Source organism: Nicotiana tomentosiformis, chromosome 6 (assembly GCF_000390325.3).
Source record: "Nicotiana tomentosiformis chromosome 6, ASM39032v3, whole genome shotgun sequence".
Classification (NCBI taxonomy): Eukaryota; Viridiplantae; Streptophyta; class Magnoliopsida; order Solanales; family Solanaceae; genus Nicotiana; species Nicotiana tomentosiformis.
The window spans coordinates 37,925,226-37,947,650 of NC_090817.1; the positions used below are offsets into that span (position 1 = coordinate 37,925,226).

The 22,425-nt window shown below is 39.8% G+C and overlaps 3 protein-coding genes across 3 annotated transcripts; 2 read left to right on the top strand and 1 right to left on the bottom strand.

Annotated features, from left to right (window-relative positions):
* Nucleotides 1-1,031: 1,031 nt before the first annotated feature.
* On the bottom strand, nt 1,032-4,142 carry LOC138893820 (uncharacterized). The gene is made up of 4 exons (XM_070178484.1): nt 4,052-4,142; nt 1,907-2,288; nt 1,258-1,708; nt 1,032-1,202 (listed from the first exon to the last, which is right to left on the bottom strand). The coding sequence occupies exons 1-4, from the start codon at nt 4,140-4,142 to the stop codon at nt 1,032-1,034; spliced, it is 1,095 nt and encodes a 364-aa protein (XP_070034585.1).
* Nucleotides 4,143-16,867: 12,725 nt separating this feature from the next.
* Nucleotides 16,868-18,816, top strand: LOC104094938 (photosystem II 10 kDa polypeptide, chloroplastic-like). Its single transcript, XM_009600960.4, has 5 exons — nt 16,868-17,088; nt 17,591-17,649; nt 18,223-18,278; nt 18,385-18,437; nt 18,572-18,816. Exons 1-5 carry the CDS (start codon nt 16,926-16,928, stop codon nt 18,664-18,666), a joined length of 426 nt encoding a protein of 141 aa, XP_009599255.1. The 5' UTR covers nt 16,868-16,925; the 3' UTR covers nt 18,667-18,816.
* Nucleotides 18,817-20,569: 1,753 nt separating this feature from the next.
* Nucleotides 20,570-22,088, top strand: LOC104094939 (uncharacterized). Its single transcript, XM_009600962.2, has 4 exons — nt 20,570-20,828; nt 20,971-21,109; nt 21,215-21,467; nt 21,762-22,088. Exons 1-4 carry the CDS (start codon nt 20,570-20,572, stop codon nt 22,086-22,088), a joined length of 978 nt encoding a protein of 325 aa, XP_009599257.2.
* Nucleotides 22,089-22,425: the final 337 nt, after the last annotated feature.

Genomic DNA, 22,425 nt, shown 5'->3' on the forward strand with positions numbered 1-22,425 from the left:
CATTTACATACTTGACCAACATGTAATCTATATATACTTCCATTGTTTTATCAATTTGTTTCTCGAACATCTTGTTCACGAGCATCTGATAGGTGGCTCCGGCATTTTTAAGCCCGATGGGCATCACATTATAACAATATGTGCCAAAGTTTGTTATGAACGAAGTCTTTTCTTGATTCTCCAGGTTCATCTTAATTTGATTGTATTCGAGATAGGCATCAAGGAAAATCATTAACTTGTGCTCGGCCATTGCATCAATCATTTGATCAATGTTTGGCAGTGGGAATGAGTCTTTTAGGCACGCCCTATTCAAGTCTTTATAATCTATGCACACTCCAAACTTGTTATTCTTTTTTGTAACTACAACTACATTAGCTAGCCAGTCGGGATACTTTACCTCCCCCATTGAACCGATGTAAAGTAATCGAGTTATCTCTTCCTTAACAAACCTGTTTCTGACCTCGGTTATTGGGCACTTCTTTTGCCTTATTGCAGGGACGTTTGGGTCCAAGATTAGTTTGTGCACGGCCACCTCCAGTGGGATACCTGTCATATCCGAGTGCAACCATGCGAAACAATCAACGTTAGTTTTAAAGAAATCAACAATTCCTGACATGTGCTCGGGATTAAGTCTTGTTCCCAAGTGAAATTTTCTTTCTAGGAATTCTTCAAATAAAGCCACTTGTTCGAGTTCTTCTGCCATGTATCTGGTCCCGTTTATCTCTTTCGGTACCTGCAAGTATCTCGGTATTTGGTGGGATTTCGACGACTCCTCGCCTTTATTATCTTTGCTCGGCTCGGAAGCAGGCGTCGGTTCCTGTAATTGGTATTTGCTGAGTTCCTTCCCTTTATTGCTTGAAATTGACACTGCGTTCATTTCTCTTATTGTGGGTTGATCTCCTCTTATGTACTTGATTCCCTCTAGGGTCGGATATTTTAGCAGTTGGTGATATGTTGATGGTACGGCCTTCATCTCATGTAACTATGGTCTACCAAGAATTATGTTGTAGCCCATGTCATCGTACACCACTTCAAATAAGGTGGTCTTCGTAATCCCTTCGGTATTCATGGGCAGTAGGATCTCTCCTCGGGTTGTCAAACTTGCCAAGTTGAACCCGGCGAGGAGTTTTGTTGTCGGAATGATACTTCTGGTTAATTTGCTTGTTCAAGCACTCTCCATTGAATGATATTGTTTGAGCTTCCTGGGTCAACCAAAACAAGTTTAATCTTGAAATCTAGAACATTAAGACAAATTACCAGGGCATCGTTATGCGGCAGAAGAAGTCCATCGGTGTCTGCCTCCGTGAAGGTGATGTCGTCTTCGGCAACTTCCTGGAGTCTCTTGCTGTGAGTCACCGATACTTTTGTCTTCTTGGACGCCAAGAAGGTTACACCATTAATTTCATTCCCACCGAAAATCATGTTGATAGTCAGCCGAGGAGGGTCTTCCCCTATCTTCGAGGGTTCTGCGTTGTCCCAGCTGCGACCGTAATTGTTCTTGGCTCGGTCGCTCAAGAACTCCCTAAAATTACCATTCTTAAATAGTGTTGTTACCTCTTCACGTAGACGGCAGTCCCCAGTTCTGTGACCATGATTCCCATGATATTTACACCATAAGTTGAGATCCCTCTTGTTGGGATCATATCTGATTGGTTTTGGGAATCGTGCTTCTTTGATATTCCTCACCGCCGATATCAACTCCACTACACTGATGTTGAAATTACAATCTGATAGCTTAGGATATGAGGAATATCGAGTCCCCAGTACCTCTTTTTCTCATAGCGATCTGCTGCTCCGGACACGGTCAGTTCTTCTATCGGGAGCGAACCTATCTGAAGACTGGAACCCTTTGCTACCACATCTCTCGACTCTCTTGTAAGGTAAGAAACAGCCTTTAGAAGATCACTGGTCTGCAGCAAAGTCACCCTTGAATTTTTCCTGGCTCTTGTCTCGGTCCCGCCCCTTGGTTGATATCGGGAACTCGAGTTGATCATCTTCTATTCTTATCTTTGATTCATAGAGGTTATGAACATCCTCCCATGTGGTCTCTTGGAACTTGAGCAGGCTTTCCTTCAACTTTTGGGCGGCATCAGAGCTCTTCGGGTTCAAACCCTTAGTGAATGCCTCATCTGCCCATTTGTCTGGTACGGCCGGTAGCAGCATCCTCTCTTTCTGGAACCTAATAACGAACTCTCGTAGCAATTCGGACTCACCCTGTGTGATCCTGAATATGTCCAACTTCCGAGCTTGGCCTTTTTTGGCCCAGGCATGGGCCTTTATGAATGAATCTGCAAGCATTTCAAAAGAATCAATTGAATTCTCAGAGAAAAGCGAATACTATGTCAAGGCCCCTTTTGTGAGGGTTTCTTCGAATATTTTTAGCAGAACCGACTCAATCTCATGTTGAGCCAAGTCATTTCCTTTCACCACTGTCATGTAAGTTGTGATGTGCTCTTGAGGATCTGAAGTCCCATCGTATTTTTGTATGTTAGCCATCTGGAACCGTTTCAAAATCAACTCTAGTGTTGCACTCGGCTTAAACGGTAACTGGATGTACTTCTTCGAATCTGGGCCCTTCAAAACTGGTGGTGTGCCCAGAACTTGATCCATTCGGACATGAAACTCCTTTGCGTTCTAATCCATCCACTTGTTAATTTCCCTCATGAATCTCATGTATTCAGTTTTGAAGGGATCATTACCATTATCATTATCGGACCCGCTACCGGTCCCCTCGATCTAAGTTGACCTTACCCCTCGAGGTGTTATTATCAACTTTTTGAGTCATTTGATTTGCAGAAGCACCGGTGGAAAGGGGCCTATTCCATTTGCATTGCTTGAAGAACCTTCTAATGCCTGCTTTAGCTCCGTCATGACCTGGTCCTGCCTTGAGAGATGGCCAATAATGGCTTTTTGTTGCTCTCTCAGCATCCTTACTGTTTTCACAATGTGTTCATCCTCTGCATCATCGGGAGTTTGTTCCCGCACATGATGTGGATATTGTCTGCCATGGACCGGAGTTGCCACACCCCCTCATTGGCGGTGTCACTAATTGAATCCTCATGTTGAGGCAAATTTTCATGCGCCTCAACGTTGTGTGTGATGTTGACATCGTTAGCTACCATTGTTTGATTTATTTTCTATGAAAAAAGAATCAAACGAGGTAGTAATAGATGCAAGGATCAACTCAATTACGCAGTTGTCTAATCTCCAGGGTGGGCGCCAAACTATTTACCCGTTAAACGGTACAATTGAATTTATTACGTGATTTATAGAGAAGCGAACTGATTTGATCCAAAATGATAAATAAATTAGATTAGAAATAAGACCTAGCATTAAAATGAAAGGGAATGACAGGCCTGGCTCCAGGAGCGATGCTTCCAAGGATAGAAATAAGAGCGATATAAAACAGAAAGTAAAGTTGTATTATTTAGATTGAAAACATAATGTAGCATAAGTTTTGCCAGGGATTTCGTATCCTTACAATGGTTGTTAAAGCTACTGTTTATATCTATACCTAGGAAACAAGATCCTAGGATCAAGCCCTCTAACAATAAAGGGGGCCATTGATGAATATGTAACGGGAGGCTATGAATGCCAAAGTTCACTACAGCGGCTGCCTATTTAATACTGGGAATATTATTTATTAAATGTCATCTTATGACAAACATTCAACCTGCTCACGTTGATTGTGTTTCCCTCGGGGTTTATCTGGTGCCAACTACAGCTGTTGTTCCCAGTCTTGGTTCTTACTCGATTTGTCTTCCATCTGTCTCCGGTTCCACGTGTTGCCCTATCATTCGATCATTTAATATAAGCCAATTTTACCCAATACATTGGTATCAGAGCACTAGGTTCATATAGGTCTCACAAGTAATGAGCGTGCCTAATAGAGTCTTGCGAATAGGTGTGGAGACGTCTGTACATATCTTCGAGAGGCTATAGGGTGTTAGGAAACTTCTCTTTCTTCATCTCCTATCTTGCAGTTGATGTTGTTCTAAGTATCTTTCTCTTATTGTCTCACAGATAGTCAGAACGCGCGCGCCGGATGTACCCGGCAGTGGAGGAGTTGCTCCCCCTATTGCTAGAGACCGAGGAAGGGCTCCATCTACTAGAGGATGAGGGCATCCTAGATTTGCTCCCATCGTAAAACCTGCAGATCAAGTGGAGGATCATGTCATTAAGGAGCAGGATGAGGCGTCTACAGCTGAGCCGGCCCCGGCAAATTTCATGTCCGCACCGGGATTTTAGGAGGTCATGGGTTGTATGTTGCAGTTCATGGACTCTATGACACAGGCTGGTTTATTTCCAGCAGACCTAGCCACATCCCAGGTGGAAGGGGGAGCACAAACCCCTACCGCTCAGGCTTCAGGGCACACTGGTACTATATATCAGACCCCAGGTGCACTACCTGCTGGCAGGGTTCAGCCAATTACAGTGGCTATACCAGAGCCCAGGCTAGTCATGGTCGGCGAGCAGCAGAAGTTGTTGGATAGATAGACTAGGCTACATCGTTGCAAAGACAGGTTGCACAACATGAGAGTATTGGAGTCCAATAGGGTAGACTTCACCATATTTCAGTTAGAGGGTATGGACCGTAGATGGTCACAGTCTTATCTTTGTAGCAGACCAGCAGGTTCGCCTTCCTTGACTTGGGACCAGTTCACACGTCTCTTTCTGGAGAGATATATTCCACCCTCTTAGAGGGAAGAGCTACAGGGCCAGTTCGAGCGGCTCCAGCAGGGTCAGATGTTTGTGACCGATTATGAGGCAATATTCTCTGAGTTTTCTCGTCGTGCTCTTATGATACTCTCCACCAATGCATAAAGAGTGCGGAGGTTTATTGCAGGCTTAGACTATGGTATCCAAGTTACTATGGCCCGAGAGATTGAGATGAGGACTCCTAACGAGCAGGTTGTGGAGATAGCTCGGAGGATCAAGGGTATACGTCAGCATGGCCGAGGGCATGCATCGAGGGACAAGCGAACTCGATATTCTAAAGGGTTTAGTGGTGCTTCGTCTGGGGGTAGAGGTCAGTTTGTGAGGGGCCGGGGCCAGTCTAGCAGGCCAACGTATTCAGTACCACTGCCTTCTCGAAGTGCTCCAGTGTGGCCCTATTTTAGCGTTATTCTAGAGAGCTCCTATCGTCCACCGGCTATTCAAGGTTCTTCTAGTGGGTATTCAGGTCCCTAACGTCAGTCATATTTCATACCGAGAGGTTGCAATGAATGCGAGGAGCTTCGTCATATGAGGATATTTTTCCCCAGATATCGGGTGAAGACAGTACAGCAGGGCTATCAGCACATGATCACCGCACTAGTTGTCGCACCAACCGTGCGTCCGAACAGAGGCGGGGGGCAGGTGGGTAGGGGTTTCCCTAGAGGTGGAGGCCAGTTAGGTGGTGATCTAGCTATGTTCTATGCTTTCCCAGTGAGACCAAATGCAGTAGCCTTAGACGCCGTAATCATAGGTATTATTTTTGTATGCGATAGGGATGCTTTGGTACTATGTGATCTAGGGTCTACATATTCATATATTTATTCTCTATTTGCTCATTATCTTGATGTATCTCGTGAGTCCTTGGGTGCTCCTATATATGTAACCATGCGAGTGGGCGATTCTATTGTTGTGGATCGGGTTTACCGATCCTGTATTGTGACTTTCTGTGGTTATGAGACCAGAGCGGATCTTCTATTTCTCGACATGACCGACTTTGAGGTCATCTTGGGCATGGACTGGTTGTCTCCGTACCATGCCATTCTAGATTGCTATGCTAAGACTGTTACCATGGCAATGTCAAAGTTGCCTAGATTGGAGTAGAAGGGTTCATCTATTAATACATCTAGTCGGTTTATCTCTTTCTTGAAGGCTCGACATATGGCCAAAAAGGGTTGTTTGGCTTATCTGGCTTATGTTCGGGATACTGCTATAGTTACTCCCACGATTGATTCAGTGCCCGTGGTGTAGGAGTTCTCCGATGTGTTTCCTTCTGATCTACCAGGCATGCCACTAGATTGTGATATAGATTTCAGTATTGATTTGGCGCCAGGTACCCAGCTTATCTCTATTCCACCATACCACATGATTCCGAAATAGTTGATAGAGTTGAAGGAACAGCTTGAGGAGTTTCTCGTGAAGGCGTTCATCAGGCAGAGTATGTCGCCTTGGGATGCACTGGTATTGTTTGTGAAAAAGAAGGATGGGAGTATGCGGATGTGTATTGATTACCGCAGTTGAACAAAGTTACCATTAAGAAAAAGTAATTGTTTCCACGCATTGATAATTTGTTTGACCAGTTGTAGGGTGTTCTCTAAGATCGACTTGAGATCTGGGTGTCATCAGCTAAAGATTCATGCTTCAGATGTTCCTAAGACGGCTTTTCGGACTAGATATGGGCACTATGAGTTTCTAGTGATGTCCTTCGGCTTGACCAACGCCCCAACGACGTTTATGGATTTGATCAACCGGGTGTTCAGGCCATATCTTGACTCATTTGTCATTGTCTTCATTGATGAAATATTGACCTACTCGCGTAGTATGGAGGAGCACGAGAAACATTTGAGAGTTGTGCTTCAGACCTTGGAGGAATAGAAGTTATGTGCTAAGTTCTCCAAGTGTGAGTTCTGATTAGATTCTATGGCATTCACTGGACATGTTGTATCAGGTAAGGGTATTATGGTAGATCCAGGAAGATCGAGGCAGTCCAGAGTTGGCCTCGTCCTACCATAGCGATCGAGATTAGGAGCTTCTTGGGGTTAGCAGGTTATTATCGTCGGTTTGTGGAGGGCTTCTCATCAATTGCGGCACCTTTGACTAGATTGATCCAGAAGGGTGCTCCGTTCAGATGGTCTGATGATTGCGAAGCGAGATTTCAGAAGCTCAAGACCGCATTAACTACAGCCGGTGTTAGTGTTACTCTCCAATTTAGGGATGCATATTGTATATTGTGATGCTTCACACGTTGGCATAGGTTATGTATTGATGCATGAGGGGCGAGTAATTGCATATGCTTCACGTTAGCTGAAGCCCCACGAGAAGAATTACCCCGTACATGATTTGGAGTTGGCCATGATAGTCCATGCTCTCAAGATCCGGAGGCATTATCTTTATGGGGTGTCTTGTGAGGTTTACACCAATCATCGCAGCTTGCAACATTTGTTTAAGCAGAAGGGTCTTAATTTATGGCAGAGTAGGTGGCTTGAGTTACTGAAGGATTATGATATTACTATCCTTTACCATCTGGGCAAGGAGAATGTGGTTGCGGATTCCTTGAGCAGAAAGGCCAAGAGTATGGGTAGTTTGGCATTCATTTTAGCACAGGAGAGGCCATTAGCTTGGGACATTCAGTCCTCGGCTAACAGAATTGTGAGGTTAGATATTTTAAAGCCCAGTCGAGTTCTTTCATGTGTTGTGGCTCAGTCTTTATTATTTGAGCGGATCAAGGCTCGTCAGTACGATAATCCGCACTTACTGGTTCTTAAAGAGACGGTATTATAAGGTGGTGCCGAGGAGGTTACTATCGGTGAGGATGGTGTTATGTGGCTCCAGGGTCGCCTATGTGTTCCTAATGTTGATGGCTTGAGGGAGAAGATTCTAGAGGAGGCACACATTTCTCGGTATTCTATTCATCTAGGTGTTATGAAGATGTATCGCGACCTGAGGCAGCATTATTGGTGGCGGCGGATGAAGAAAGACATAGTTGAGTATGTAGCAAGATGTCTAAATTGCCAACAGGTAAAGTATGAGCACCATAGGCCATGAGGCTTATTTCCGCATATGGTTCAGAAAGCACGTGATTTATCATTTATGGTGGGTGAGAAATTTCTCTTGAATGTCTCGCTGATGAAGGGTATCATGAGAATCGGAAAGAAGGGAAAGCTGAGTTCGAGGTTTATTAGCATATTTGAGGTGTTGAGGCGAGTTAGGTAGGTTGCCTATGAGATTGCTTTGCCTCCCAGTCTATCGGGAGTTCATCTGGTTTTCCATGTGTCTATGCTCCGGAAGTACCATACCGACTGGTCGCATGTGTTAGATTATAGCACGGTTCAGCTGGATGAGAGCTTGGGTTATTAGGAGGAGCCAGGTTCCATTGTTGATAGGCAGGTTCGCCAGTTGAGGTCTAAGAATATTTTTGCGGTAAAGGTCCAGTGGAGGGGTCAACCAGTCAAAGAGGCAACTTGGGAGATCGAGGAGGACATGCGGACTAGATATCCACACTTATTCAGTACTCCAGGTATGATTCTAGACCCGTTCAAGGACAAATGTTTGTTTAAGAGGTGGAGAATGTAACGACCCGACCGATCATTTTGCTTTGCAGATCCCTATTCAAAAAATTAAGATTCCATGTATGTGTTTTTACTATGTTATGAAATGCGGGGATGGTTGGTTTGGGTTTGGAAGGGTTCGGGTTGAAATCAGAACACTTAGTTCCTTAATAATGGCCTAAAATGGCCAAGTTTGATTTGAGTCAACATTTTGAGTAAACGACCTGAGAACCGGAATTTTATGGTTCTAATAGTTTTGTATGATGATTTTGGACATGGGCGTGTGTTCGGATCGAGTTCCGGGTGGTCTGGGATCATTTTGACACTTAATATTGAAAGTTGGCGCATTGGAGGTTTTCAAGTTCTTTAAATTTGGTTAGAAATAGACTTTATGTTATCAAGGTTCGTTCAAGATTTTGAGTATAGGAATAGGTCCGTATGGTGATTTATGACTTGTACGCAAAATTTAGCGTCATTCGGAGTTGTCTAAATATGATTCGACGCGTTCGGAGCTAGTTGAAGAAGTTTGAAGTTCATAAGTTAATTTATTTGGTTTTGGGGTGCGATTCATAGTTTTGATGTTGTTTTAGCTGATTTGAGGCTTCGAGCAGGTCCGTATCATGTTTATGGACCTGTTGGTGAATTCGGACGGGGTCCTGGGTGGCTCGGGTGTGTTTCGGACCACCCAAAATTGAGTCAAAATTGCAGAAAAATCTGTTGTTGGTTTCCTTCTTCGCGAAAGCCTCGCATTTGTGGTGAAGGAATTGGACTGGGAGACTTTTTTCTACGTGTTCGCAAGAGGGAGGTCGCGATCGCGATGTTCTGAGCTCACTAGCCTTCGCGTTCGCGTACAACGGGTCGTGATCGCGTAGTGGAAAACCAGCTATGGAGGGGGTCAGACTAGTACTCTTCACATTCACGAAGAGGAGCTCGTGTCCATAAAGAGTAGGAAAGGATATCCTTCGCAATCGAGAGGATCCTTTCGCGTTCGCGAAGCACGTTTTCTGGGCGTGGCAGAATTTTGCCTTCGTGATCTCGTGGCCCTTTTTGCAATCACGTAGAAGGAATGCCTGGGCAGACACTTGTTTTAAAAACAGGACTTAGGCCATTGTCTCTCATTTTCATTTTCCTTGGTCGATTTTGGAGCTTTTGGAGGGGGGTTTTAATCTAACATCATAAAGTATGTAATTCCTAACTAATGTGAGTTTAATACATAGATTATGGGTATATTTTAATATGTAAAATGATTATGGATTTGAGTAGAAATTATATATTTGTGTTCATGAGGTTGTGACTAACATTAATTTACGAAAATTTCTGGAATCCGTGCATGTGGGCTCAGGGATGAATTTTAGGAACCTTCCAAATTGGGTTGGGTAACTACTCTATTACTTAAATTATGAACTTTTGAGCATATATTGATTAATTTGTACAATCTTTGGCTAGATTCAGATTGCTCGGCACCTACTTGAGGCTTTTAGTGTGATTTGTGGACCGGGAAGTAGACTTGGAAACGAGGTAAGTCTCTTGCCTAACTTTGTAAGAGGGAATTGTCCCCGTAGGTATTTTAAATAGTTATATGCTAATAATTGTGGGTGCTATGTACGCACGATGTAACGAGAGTCCGTATGTAGCTAAAATCATGCTTATGTCCAGGTAGACTTAGGACTTTACCATGCATTACTTGTATGCACCCAACTTGTTAGTTTAATTACTTGAGTTTATAACTGAAATTAGATAAAGGATTTTAAGAGACCGAGTTTCATTACTTTGAGTTTTAGCGGAATACTTGATTGTTAGAGGAAATTATACCTTCTTTGAGTATTATTCCTATGTAGTAGTCGTTGATTGAAGTTTGTAGAGTTTTCTCTATTCCTATGGATTGGGTCGAACGCCTCGCCATAATATTAGATACATCTATGATTTGCATTGGTCGACCCTCAACAGTGTACACACTATTCTGGATTGGGTCGTATGACCTCGGCATAAATCGTGCGTGATATTGCTAGGAGTCCGATTATACTTGATATTTCGCTCTTAATCTGAGACTTGAAAATTACTTGGTGGATCTTATGTGTTAAAGACTTGGCGTGTGATAGTTGGAGATTTTAAATTGATATTATGTTTAAAAATCATTATTTATTGTTTCTTATCCCACTGTTATTGTTATATTTCATGCCTATTTATGATTTCTATACTTTATTTATTGACCTCGAGTAAGTGTCGATGTTGACCCCTCATTACTACTTCTTCGAGGTTAGACTAGATACTTACTGGGTACACGTTGTTTATATACTCACGCTATACTTCTGCACTAATTGTGCAGGATCTGAGACACGTACATCTGGTGGCTAGTCAGGCGCGTATCCCCGCTACCCAGATACTTAGTTGTGAGTTGCTTCCTATACTCCGTTCTACAGCACTCGGAGTCTCCTCCTGGTTGTATTTACTTTTCTGTCTATCTTAATTCAGATAGTGATTGTATGAGGTTTTATATATTCTACTAGTTTGCTTGTGCACTTGTGACACCGGATTTTGGAAAATTTCTAGTAGGTATTCATGATTTTTATCTATTAATTTCACTACTTCACTCTTATGTTTATTTCATTCTTTATATTACTACGATCATTTACTATTAGTTTATTTATTAAATAAAATTAATGACTTTAAAAATATTAAAATAAACAATTAAATGGATAGTTCACTGTTGGCTTGCCTTGCGGTGACTTTGGATGCCATCACGGCCTATCGTGGGAATTGAGTTGTGACACTAATTGTGCATGGTGTTGACATTTATCACAATTTTGTACAAATGTCTTTGCGTTTAGCTCCATCCGGGGCCAATAGTAGCCAGCTCTTATTAACTTGAGAACCAACGAGTATGCACCAGAATGGTTCCCGCATACTCTTTCATGAACTTCTCTCATTACGTAGTCAGCCTCCGACGTTCCTAAACACCGAGCCAATGGTCCTTGGAATGACCTCCTGTATAATTGACCGTCAACAAGACAGTAACAAGCTGCCTTGGTCCATAGCGCCCGGGATGCCTTTGGGTCTTTAGGAAATTTTCCATGCCTTAGATATTCTATAATCTCATTTCACCAATCCAAAATTAAGTTAGTTTAGTTAACTTCACAGTAGCCATCTACATCCAACACCGAATGCAATAATTAAACTACTGCACCAGCATCAGACCCTTTCATTCTGTGGATGAACCCAAATTAGCCAATGCATTTGCCTCTATATTTTCCTCCCTTGGAATGTGTATGATTGACCACTCCTTTAACCAAGAAAGTAATACTTGAACTTTGTTCAAGTATTGCTGCATGCGCTCCTCCTAGATGTCAAACATTTTGTATACTTGGTTCACCACCAGCTGGGAGCCGCACTTTATTTCGATGACCTCAGAACCTAGTCCCCGAGCTAGTTCGAGTCCTGCAACCAAAGCCTCGTACTCAGCTTCATTGTTAGTTAGTGGAATGGTTCTAATGGCCTTTCTCAGGGTTTTCCCCAAATGAGTGATTAATATTACCCCGATACCGTATCCTTTTACATTGGAAGCTCCATCCGTAAACAAGGTCCAACCTCCTGATACCGTTCCTGATACCAACACTGCTTATTTAGCAGCTAAACGCATTAATCCTGGACTAAAATCAGCCATAAAGTCGGCCAAAACTTGTGACTTGATTGAAGTCCTGGGCTTGTATTCAATGTCGAATTCACTAACTTTGGCTGCCCATTTAGCCAAACGACCTGACAACTCAGGCTTATGAAGGACATTCCTCAAGGGAAAGGTTGTCACAACGACTATAGGATGCCATTGAAAATAAGGCCTAAGCTTTTAAGAGGAAACTACGAGAGCTAAGGCCAACCTTTCAAGGTGCGGATATCGTGTCTCCGCTCCCGATAATATTTTACTAACATTATAAATGGGAAATTGCATACCTTCTTCTTTCCGGACCAAAACAGCACTTACCACTACTTCTGAGAATGCCAGATAGACCAAAAATTGCTCACCTTCTTCTGGTTTTGACAACAACGGAGGGCTAGACATGTATCGTTTTAGATCCTTCAGTGCCTTTTGGCATTCCAGAGTCCACACGAAATCGTTCTTCTTTTTCGAAAGTGAAAATAAGTGATGGCACTTCTTCAAAGACCTCGAGATGAACCTGCTTAGAGCCGCCAATCTACCAGTAAACCTCTATACTTCCTTCGCACTTGTTAACTGGTCCATGATATCCTTGATACTTTTGATTTTGTCAGGGTTTACTTCGAACCTCTTTGAGAGACAAAAAACCCCAAGAACTTACTGGAACCAAGTCCGAAGGCGCACTTCTCCGAGTTGAGCTTCATGTTGTATTTTCTCAAAATGTCAAATGTCTCTTGGAGATGTTTCAAATGATCTCCTGCATTAAGAGACTTAACTAACTTGTAGTCAATATAAACTTCCATTGTCTTACCTATATGTGTTTTCAAACATTTTGTTAACAAGCCTCTGCTAAGTGGCTCCAGTATTTTTAAGTCCCAAAGGCAGCACAGTACAGTAGTATGTGCCAAAATTTGTGATCAAAGAAGTTTTCTCTTGATCTTTCGGGTCCATCCTAATTTGATTATACCCGGAATAAGCATTAAAAAAACTCATTAACTCATGCCCGGCCGTAGCATCAATCATTTGATTAATGTTTGGCGATGGAAAAGAGTATTTAGGGCAAGCCTGGTTTAAATATTTATAATCTATACACATTCTAAATTTATTATTCTTTTCTGGTACTACCACTACGTTAGCTAGCCAATCGGGGTAATTAACCTCCCAAATTGAACCTATATTTAGTAATTGGGTTACCTCTTCCTTGACAAACCTTTTTTGTCCTCTGCTATCGGTTGTTTCTTCTGCCTCACTGGAGGGAAGTTAGGATTCAAGATCAACTTGTAGACAATCACTTCCAATGGAATACCTATCATATCTGAATTCGACCATGCAAAATAATCGACGTTAGATATTAGAAAATCCATAATTTTTAACCTGAGTTCGGGATTCAAACCCGTTCCTAAGTGAAACTTCCTTTCTAAGAACTCTTCGAACAAGGCCACTTGTTTGAGCTCTTCTAAGGATGATTTGGTTGCATTTATTTTCTCCAGTACCTCAAAAGACCTCGGTACCTGATATAATTTTGATGACTCCTCTTCTTTAATATCTTCAATCGAGGTGTATGAGGGAACCGGTTCCTGTAATTGCTATTTGCTCATTTCTTTACCCTTCCTACTGGAAACAATCATTGCATTCATCTCCCTTGCAGTCGGTTGATCTCCTCTGATCTGCCTGATCCCTTTTGGTGTGGGAAATTTCAATAGTTAATGATATGTTGAGGGCACAACCTTCATTTCTTTTATCCATGGCCTCCCCAGGATCACATTATAATCCATGTCGCCATCTACCACTTCGAACAAGGTGGTCTTCGTTACCCCTTCGGCATGCGTGGGTGGCAGAATTTCTCCTCGGGTCATAACACTTGTTAAGTTGAATCCAACTAAAAGCTTTATTACCGAAACTACGTTTCTAGTTAACTTCACTTGCTCCAGAACTCTCCACTGTATGATGTTGGCTTAACTTCCTCGATCAACCAACACACGTTTAATTTTGAAATCTGAAAATTTAAGATGGATTACCAAAGTATCATTGTGCGGTAAAAAAAGTCCATCAACATCTTCTTCTGTAAAGGTGATGTCATCTTTTGAGACCTCTCGGATCCTTTTGCCATGAGTTACCGATATCTTTGTCTTCTTTGCTACCAAAAATGTCACCCCATATACTCCGTCTCCACCGAAGATCATGTTTATCGTCATACGTGGTGACCCCGCGGTCGATTTTGATGGTTTTGCAACATCCCAGTTTCTGCCATAGTTGTTCTTGGCGCGGTTACTTAAAAATTCTCTAAGGTGGCCATTTGTCAACAATGTTGCTACTTCTTCACGAAGGTGTCAGCAGTCTCCATTCATGTGGCCGTGAGTTCCATGTGACTCACATCATAGATTAGGATCTCTTTGGCTAGGATCCAATCGGATTGGTTTTGGGAACCTAGCTTCTTTAATATTCCTCATGGCCGACACCAATTCTACCAAGCTAATATTAAAATTGTAATCGAATAACTTGGGATATGCTGAATATCAGAACCCCGACGCCTCTTTCTCCTGCAACGATCTGCTACTTTGACCATGATCCGCCCTTCCACCGGAAGTGAACCAATTCGATGACTGAAAACCTTTATTTTCACGCCCATCAGCCCTCTTGTAAGGTTGAAAACGACTTCTAGAGGACCTCCAATCTGCATCAAAATCATTTTTAAATTTATCTTGATTCCGATCACGATTCCGTCCTTTGGAAGACACCGAGGAGCCAGTTGATTATCTTTTATTCAGATCTCTTACTCGTAGCGATTGTGAACATTTGCCTATGTGGTTGTCTAAAACTCTAGCAAGCCTTCCTTTAGTTTTCGGGAGGCATCAGAACTCAACAGGTTGAGACCCTTTATAAATCCTCTGCTGCCCACTCATCTGCTATTGCTGGTAACTCCATCCTTTCCTTCTGAAACTGGATCACGAACTCTCGCAACAGTTCGGATTCTCCTTGGGATATTCTAAATATGTCCTCCTTCCTTGCTTGAACCCTTTTTGCTCCAGCATAAGCTTTGATAAACGAATCTACAAGCATTTCAAAAGAATCAATGGAATGCTTAGGTAAAAGAGAATACCAAGGTAAGGCACCCCTTTTCATGGTTTTGCCAAACTTATTCAACAAAACAGATTCGATCTCGTGTTAGGCCAAGTCGTTTCCCTTTACAGCCGTAGTGTAGGTTGTGATATGTTCTAGTGGATCCGAAGTCCCATCATACATCGAAATGTCTTGCATTTTCAACCTTTTCAGGATCAATTCTGGAGAATCCGGTCCCTTTAACACCGGCGGCGCTCCCGGGATCTGATCCATTCGAGCATGAAATTCCTTTGCATTCTGGTCTATTCGTTCATTCATTTCTCGCATGAATCTCATAAGCTCGATTTTGAAAGGGTCATTTGCGTTGCTGATGTTCCCAGATCCACTATAGGTACCTCCTACCTCGTTAAAATCAAACTCCTCCCTTAGAGTGTCGTTACCGGTTCTTTGAACTGTTTGATTTGTACGGATGCCGGGAGGAATCTGAGCTCTTCCATTAGCATTATTGGAAGCACCTGATATCGCCTGTTTCAACTCTGTCATCACCTGATCTTGTCTTGAGAGGTGATCCGTAATCGCCCTTTTGTTGTTCTCTCAAGATTTGACCGTTTCAATAACATGTTCATCATCCGCATCATCAGGAGTCATACTCCTCACATGTCAAGGATTTTGACTTTTGCGAACTGGAGTTGTTTCATCACCTTCATTGCGGGTTTCGTTGGTTGAATCATCACGTTGGAACACGTCCTCACGTTCATTGTGTACTCCAACATAATAGGAATTATTCACATAATTAGCTCACATATCTAATTTTTCTTTTGCTAAGAAGGGAATCAAAATTTATTAGTAACAGATGAATGGATCAAAATAATTACACAATTGTCTATGCTCCACGGTGGACGCCAAACTATTTACCCGTAAAACGGTACAGTCGAATTTGTAACGTGGTTTATAGACACGTGAATTAACTTGATCCAAAAAATAAGAAATAAATGAGAATGAAATCAAGAATATAAAAATAGCTTAAAGATATACAAGCCTGCTGATATGATGAGCTTCTCCGGAAGCAGTATTATGAACAATATTAAGAACAAAAGAAAGCAAGTAATTTTATAATTTGAGAGCAAAATATAGCCTTTGTGTACAGGATATTTTTTGTGTCTTACAATGGATACTAATTCTCCTATTTATAGCTATATTTAGGGGGATAAGATCCTCAAATCAAGCTACTCCTGAATGAGAATAAAACCGTCATTGATGGCTGCATAACGGTTGGATATAAATGTATATATTCTCCGTAACGGTTGCTCATTGAATGCTCTTCGATATCAATTCTTCAAATTTTTGTTATCGGTCCTGTCTTTGGAATTCACCCAACACCGATCACATGCTTGCAACTGGTATCAACTATTTGCTGACTCACATCCTGCATGTCTTCAATCTCCACATGTCACATCTTCATTCGTTCGACTGCCACTAACTAATTTTACCGCATATAATTTTAATACAGTTTCTTATTGATAGACGTAAAATTCACGTGCAACGCACAAAGCAAAAGTGTGAGGCCCGATAAATTAACTCCGAAAATTCTTGAACGTTTATTTTTAATTTTTTCAGTTTGAGTGGACGAAGAAAGCGATAATATAGGTCAGTCACTTTCTCTACCCCGTTAAAGGAGGGTGCCTAAAGACAGCCAATGAGTGAGTTCCAAATGGACTACTTTTTTAGGACGGATAACTAGCTAGAAGTTTGTGGAAGATGTTAGAAAGTGCTATACAAATTGCAATTTTGATAATGTTGGTAATATATGATATCGACAAGAGAAATGCCATGTGTAAAAGAAGACCAATTTGTGGGGCCTTTTACAAATATTATTAAAAGGATCATGCAGCAAATTGGATGAAACATCTAGTAGCTAAGAGTAGAAAGAGCAGAAGAAGAGTAAGTAATTAGTGATGGCAATTTGTGCGGTGATGAGTTCATTTAGTCTCAAGCCCTCTCCCTTCACAGTGGAAAAGAGAGCAGTGCGTGGCCTGCCATCACTAGGAAGGTCTTCATCCTCCAGCTTCAGAGTTGAGGCCAGCGGTGGCAAGAAGATCAAGACCGACAAGCCATATGGTCCGTCTCTCTAACTTCTAGTGTGTTCAGCACGAAAATCAATTTTTACGAAAAATATATTTTAGAAGTTTTGGAAAATATTTTTGGTACTAAAATGTCTATATACTAGTTGGAGTAATTAATGACATTTAGGAAAGTTATTTGCTCTCTTACTCTTACGAGGAAATTAAACATTCGAAAATGACTTTATTGCTGAATTATTATTTTTTTTTATTTTTTTTTTTAGCAAAATGAGCTTTGTCATACCAAACACATTCCCAATCAACTACAGTTTTGGTATCTTTGTCCCTGCATGTTTACATTTTCACTCTTCATTTTGTCCAGCATTTTAGATTAGACTGTCCTTTTACAATATATAGATTCTTATTTTTTATTTTCCTTTGTAGAGTCTTTCAGTGTGGTTTTTCCTTTTGATAACTGTGAATACATCTGAAAGAGATAGAAATATTATGCAAAAAAATATTTGCTGATTGATATGACAATTGGTGTGTAAATTAATTAGGAATTAATGGAGGTATGAACTTGGAAGATGGTGTTGATGCCTCGGGCCGGAGGGCAAAGGTTTGTCCCTAGACTTGACACACTTTCTCAACAGAACATGTCATGCGCATTCTATCTGTTAAATAAAAAATAAAATTCGTGACCACATGGAAAAACGGAGCAAGAATGTTATATCGATATTAAGAAACATTAAATATGCAAAAAAAAAAAAAAAAAAATTATTCAGAACATAGTTACTAACACTTAGTGTTATTGCTATCCTAGAATTTGAAACCTACAAAGCTAAAATCGTAGTTCTGTCTTTAAAAAAGATTGACACCATTTCTTGTTGACTGCATTTGTTCGATGGCCACCCCCTTTCTCAGTTTCCGGTAGCATTGGCTGACACTTAAATCTAACATGATCATTCGGAAAATCATATCTGAATTTTTAAGAAGATTGTGTATAAAGCTAATTTGTTTATGTAAAGCAATTGTTAGGATTATGTAATTAAAGGAATGGTGTAGAAGTAGAAAAACTTTATGAGATCTTTACGTATTGATGAAAAAACTAATATGGAGTAATAAAGTTACCAATTAATAGCTTCGATCGGACTATCACATGTAGTCATATTAAAATGGTGGCTATGTGCAGGGAAAGGGTGTTTACCAATTCGTGAACAAATATGGAGCTAATGTTGATGGATATAGGTTGGTGATTCTGATTATATTCCCAATAGTAGATAATGATGCCCCGTAGATTACTCTAAAAATGAAGCATTAATTCATATATATAAATACTTTGATTAAAATGCAGTCCTATCTATAACCCAGATGAATGGTCCCCGAGTGGCGATGTCTATGTTGGCGGTATGACTTGCAATTATTATTATTATTTTTTTATTTTTTTATTTTTTTTTTTATTATTTTTACTTATAACAATAAAATAACCATGCTTTCATTTCTTTACTAAATAATGTAGTCAGTATAATTGAAAATTGCAGGTACCACTGGCTTAGCCATTTGGGCTGTCACGTTGGCTGGCATTCTTGCAGGAGGTGCACTACTTGTATACAACACAAGTGCTTTGGCACAGTAGATTAATATGCCTACATAAATTTAACTTTTGTCCCAGCTTGACAAAATACGTAAAGCAATTATGAATGCAGGATTTGATTATAAGAATGTTCAAGATTTAATATATATGTATAAAAAATATAGTATTTAACGTGATGTTGTCTTATTACTATAGTTTCAGCCTCGGTTACATCCAATATGCATGTTGTTTTGCTTGGACTACTCTATGATGAGATTTTAAAGTAGGGATTTTTTCGTTCCTGTAAACTATTTGAAATTTTATTATTAAAAATGTTCACGATTAGTTATTTATCCGACCTAAACAAGTTTTATCTATAAAATATATATATTTGTTTAAACTAGAATTCTTTCTACAGTAGTCTTCCTTATTTAGACGCGGAATTTTGGGATCGTGTATATTTCTTCAGAAATTTTACTGACACAATCATCGCACCTTAATCAAGCCAATGTATTTGTAGAATCTTGCTATTAAGCTGATTTTCTCTGATTATCATCGCACCATAATCAAGTTCTATTCTCTGGTTTTCTCTTTTTTCCTCTAGGTTTTCATAAACTAAGGTTTTGAAAAAATATTTGCACACAATTAGCTATAATTGTATTGAATTTCGCGACATAATGTCAAAATTAGCGATTATGCTTTAGCTAAATGGCCACTGGGATAGCGTTGGGAGATACAAAGATTTTAATGTTGATGGAACTGTAGTCAATGAAGATTCAAATTATAGTCAATTGAATTCTGCAATTGCAGAGCATCTAATCATCGATACCTCCGCAAAAATCATCGAAATCAAATACACTGTCAACGAACATTGTCCTCCAATGGAAATTCAGAACGATATGGGAGTTCGAGTATACATGGAGACGAAAAACAAAAATAAAAATTTAGGAATGTATCTGTTGTGTATAACAGTGTGTGATTTCGATTTGGAATGCAGTATATCTAATTCGAACACAATTGCAGGTTTGCTCTGTTTTTTTCAGTGCTGATGTTTTGTCAATATCACGTGTTCTATAATTTTACTACAACTTATCTACAATAATACTACATAACAAATGTAGTTCAACTGTTATGCCTATTCAAGTATTCAATTTCACGTATTCTATAATTTTACTACAACTTATCTACAATAATACTACATAACAAATGTAGTTTAACTGTTATGTTTATTCAAGTATTCTGTCAAATACTGAATACATAAATATACAGAGGTCTGAATTGTAGATACTTTTAATTGAGTGGAGGTTCATCTGATTATCGTATGTCTAACGTGGTACAATTGTCAAGCAATTGTAACACAATTGGAGAAGTATCAGGAACAGTGAAGTTGATTGATAGGCCAATATCTACGGCAATTGTGGAATATGAAAGTATCATCATAACAGAATATACGCCAAATGTTATTGAAGTAGGTCAAGTTTACCAAGATAAGCAAACAATTGTCAATGCAATGAAGCATTATTCTGTCATGAATAAGTTTCAATTTAGGGTGAAAAGGTCTAGTGCAAGAAGGTAGGAACATTTCATTTGTCAAATTCATATTTTTGTATAATTTATAGTTTTTTTGTATATAAACTGTATATAAATTATTTAATATAAGATTTATGTGCTTAAACAGCCTCGTATTTTGTAGCTACATTTTTCATAACTTTTTTTTAATTATTTTTATTCTGTAGTTACTGTCTCGTATGTGTTGGGGACAATTGTACATGGCACTTCAAGTCCACCAGCATAAACGAATCAGCATTATTCAAGGTTCGAAAATTCAACATCTTGCACACATGCTCTTTGATGGACAATACATACATACAATGCAAACCTAATGCCGTGGTAATTGGCAGCATGGTTATGCCAAAAATATGCGAATCCTAAGACAATATACACACCATAAGACATACAAACCGATATGTTGTCGGATCATGGTGTGAACTTAACATACATGCAAGCTTGGAGAGCAAAGGAAAAGGCTTTGAAATTTTTGAGAGGTCATCCTGTTGATTCCTACAGTCGTTTTCCAAGTTATTTGTATATTCTGGAGAAGACTTATCCGGAGTCGGTAGTGAAATTGCAGAAAACTGAAGATGACTATTTCTTGTATGCATTTATTGCACTTAATACGTCAATCATGGGTTGGGAGTATTGTAGGCCAGTTGTAGTAGTTGATGGTACCTTCTTGAAGTCGGCATAGGGGAATCATATTAACAGCTAGCACAATGGATGCAGCAGGTATTGTAAATTAATTGTAGAAATATTGTTACAAAGTTATTTTTTAGTCTGTATTTTTTATACTCTCAAGTTTTATTACAGAAATTGAATTTCTTCTTGCCATCTGTGTGATAGGTAGCATATTACCACTGGCATACGCTGTTGTTGATTCAGAAAATAACGCATCATGGAGGTGGTTTTTGGAGCAATTCAAACATGCATATGATGAAAAACCAAATATGTGTGTTGTTTCGGACCGGAATAAGAGTATCTTGAAGGCAACATCTACTGTTTATACCGGCATTCCACATTATGCTTGCATGTGGCATATTTGAACAAATGTAAGGTCAAAGTTCAAGAAGGGTCATCTAAAGTTAAGTGAACTGTACTTTTTCACGGCACGATCATACACGCTTGATGAATTTAATGAAAGAATGTCAAAGATTGAAGAGATCGACACGCGTGTTAAAGAATACCTATACGATATTGGCTATCATAGATGGTCTCGGGTACATGTTATGGTGAATAGAACGTGGACGATGACATCAAACATTGCAATGTCGTTGAATGCGGTAACAAAGGATGCAAGAGAGCTAACCGTAATAGAACTATTAGAGTACATGAGGACTCTTCTTGAACGCTGGACTAATGAAAAGTTATTGAATGCAAAGAGTACATTCACATACCTTGGGAAAACAATACAACAAAGAGTTGGAGGACAATAGGACATTATCACAGAAGATGAGAGTAAGCTATAGCCAGTAACATCAGATCATTGATTCCATCAACTAAATATAAACTGTTAATTGTAGAAAAATTATTGTATAATTGTAGTTATTTTATTTTTATATCTGTTGCTGACAACTTATTGTGTGTTTGTAATGAAATTGTAGGTGAGGTCTTCCACATATCATATCCATACTGTGATAGATGGTGTGAAGCGCTTCATTGTTTGCCTTCAAAATAAGAGATGTAGTTGTGGGCAATTTCAGCTTGATGAACTTCCTTGTGCACATGCTTTGGCGGCTTTGAGGCACAGGAATGAGTATTATGAAAACTATTATTCTCCTTATTACACGAGGGAGAGCCTTTTGCAGACTTATGAAATGCCAGTAGACCCATTGCCTGACGAAAGCAAATGGAATGTGTCACAACATATATCTGAAGAAGTTGTAATGCCAGCTACTAGAAAAGGACAGCCAAGGATACCTCAAAAATAAAGATGCAAACCATATGATGAAGTAAATGCAAAGAAGTACAAGGTTTCATGTGAAAACTGCGGACTAGAAGGGCATAACAAAAGATCTTGTATGAATGCTCCCAAAAGGAAATAAAAATTAATACAGTCACAAAATTTTTTTTTCTTGAGTATTGTTGATGATAATCTGTACTTTAAGACATATGAAGTTGTATTTATTTTATTCTAGAGAATTATAGTTGAGGTGTAATTGTATTGATAATTTGAATAATGTATGTCCCCTATAATGAAATATTTTCAACTCTTAATACAATTGGTTTGTAGTTGTTTTGTTTAAATACTGAGTTTATTTACTTCTC

Excerpts from the sequence above, each read along its gene's own strand:
- LOC104094938 (XM_009600960.4), top strand. The coding sequence starts at position 16,926 with ATGGCAATTTGTGCGGTGATGAGTTCATTTAGTCTCAAGCCCTCTCCC. Across the intron at positions 18,279-18,384 it reads GCTAATGTTGATGGATATAG|TCCTATCTATAACCCAGATG; the intron begins GTTGGTGATTCT and ends ATTAAAATGCAG. Across the intron at positions 18,438-18,571 it reads TGGCGATGTCTATGTTGGCG|GTACCACTGGCTTAGCCATT; the intron begins GTATGACTTGCA and ends TGAAAATTGCAG.
- LOC104094939 (XM_009600962.2), top strand. The coding sequence starts at position 20,570 with ATGTTGTCGGATCATGGTGTGAACTTAACATACATGCAAGCTTGGAGA. Across the intron at positions 21,110-21,214 it reads TATGATGAAAAACCAAATAT|GTCAAAGTTCAAGAAGGGTC; the intron begins GTGTGTTGTTTC and ends AACAAATGTAAG. Across the intron at positions 21,468-21,761 it reads AGGATGCAAGAGAGCTAACC|GTGAGGTCTTCCACATATCA; the intron begins GTAATAGAACTA and ends ATGAAATTGTAG.
- LOC138893820 (XM_070178484.1), bottom strand. The coding sequence starts at position 4,142 with ATGGGAGCAAATCTAGGATGCCCTCATCCTCTAGTAGATGGAGCCCTT. Across the intron at positions 1,709-1,906 it reads GGTGACTTTGCTGCAGACCA|TGTAGTGGAGTTGATATCGG; the intron begins GTGATCTTCTAA and ends TTTCAACATCAG. Across the intron at positions 1,203-1,257 it reads TGCCGCATAACGATGCCCTG|GAAGCTCAAACAATATCATT; the intron begins GTAATTTGTCTT and ends TGGTTGACCCAG.